The sequence below is a fragment of the Lipotes vexillifer genome, unplaced genomic scaffold (genome assembly GCF_000442215.2).
Source record: "Lipotes vexillifer unplaced genomic scaffold, Lipotes_vexillifer_v1.1 scaffold1235, whole genome shotgun sequence".
Classification (NCBI taxonomy): domain Eukaryota; kingdom Metazoa; phylum Chordata; class Mammalia; order Artiodactyla; family Lipotidae; genus Lipotes; species Lipotes vexillifer.
In genome coordinates, this window is record NW_006775530.1 from 1096325 (window position 1) to 1097758 (window position 1434).

Consider the following 1434-nt stretch of genomic DNA (forward strand, 5'->3'; position numbering starts at 1 on the left):
CCCGTCAGGCTCAGGCTCTCCCCGCTCAGCTCGGCCACCACTCGGACCCAGCGCTCCCTCAGGAGCAGCTCCACCAGCCCCGCTTTGGTGGCCCGCGTCCACACCGCCATGGCCGGCCCCGCTCCCGCCGCCGCAGTCGGCGCAGCTACCCTCATTCCAGTCAGGCAGCCTCGACGCTTCCCCCTTCCCGCCCCAGGGGGGCGGGCCCGCCGACCCCCCCGGCCGCCACCGCGGTGATTAATTATTCATGAGGGGCCACGCCCACCTTCCGGAGGGGCGGGGAGAGGCCGGCTGAGCCGCTTCCGGGAGGTTAAGGAGTTGACCGCAGTCCAGTGGGTTACAGTTTACCGGACGTGGGCAGCTCTAGCGAAGTGGGGCTTGGACTCACCTTCTTCCTCGTACGGCTCCGATCTCCCCACCCCCAACTCCTGACCTCTACCGTGCAATTCACCAGAGCTGCCTGGGCACGGAAAGCAAAATCAGCTTCGAGAGGCACTTTGCAATCCTGCAAGACCGAATTGCATGTTCCCTTGCATTGACTAGTTCGTTACGTATTTACAGGATGCTCCGCAGTGTGCTCCCTTTGAGGCCTGGAGAGGAGCTGGATAAAACGTGCCACAGCTCAGAGCTGGCGGTCTAGTGGGGGAGGAAAATGGAGAACCAACCAACCTGATGTGGTTAAGTGACATGTAGAAAACACCCTGAGAGCAGAGTAGAAGAAACATTTAGTTGGGCCTGGGGACAGCTTCACAGAGGTGACAGTGGAAGCTCAATAGTCCACCTAGGCAATAGGTTCAGAGGCATGAATCCAAGCATTTGTCACTCTGCTTTGTAATCCCGTTTACTTGCCAGTAATGCCAGAGGAGACCGTATCTTCTTTAGCCGTGCAGCCACAATAGGTAGGCCTCAAAGATATTTGTCAAATGAGTTACTTAGGAAGATGCCAGAATTCCAATGTGAACAGAGTACAGGGTCAGTGGAGATGGCAGAATATGAGTGTAAAAAGCCTCATATAACCAAATATTGGAGCGTTTGGACTTGAATTTGTAGATCTGACTTTCTCACCCTGGAGGCCTTGGCCTTATGTTGGAGCAAGTGCATATGAGCCTCCCCAGAAACTGCACACTGCAGGGCCTGCAGCAGCTTTTATACAAAGACATGGGTGATACAATCCACCTGGTTCTTCCAGTTTCATGGGCTTGAAGAGCTGAGGAAACTGAGGCCCAGAAAGCCAAAGACTCTGGCTGGAAGCCCACAGCAGAGAAACAGAGACAACTCAAGTCTCCCATCCTCCTAGTCCAGGGCTTTTAAAAACAAACAAACAAACAAAAAAACATACCCCATACCTCAAAGATGAGGGTCCAGAAATCACGCTGCTGAGAGAGATCTCAAAAATGTGAAGTCAATGAGCCCTCTTTCCTTTTTTTTTTTTTG

General features: G+C 53.8%; 1 protein-coding gene across 1 annotated transcript in view; it reads right to left on the reverse strand.

The window, feature by feature from the left end:
• Positions 1–110, reverse strand: part of SNTB2 (syntrophin beta 2) — a 101846-nt gene extending 101736 nt beyond the window's left edge. The window contains exon 1 of the mRNA XM_007449951.1: positions 17–110. Coding sequence (XP_007450013.1) covers positions 17–110 — 94 coding nt within the window. The remainder of the gene's footprint in view (positions 1–16) is intronic.
• Positions 111–1434: the final 1324 nt, after the last annotated feature.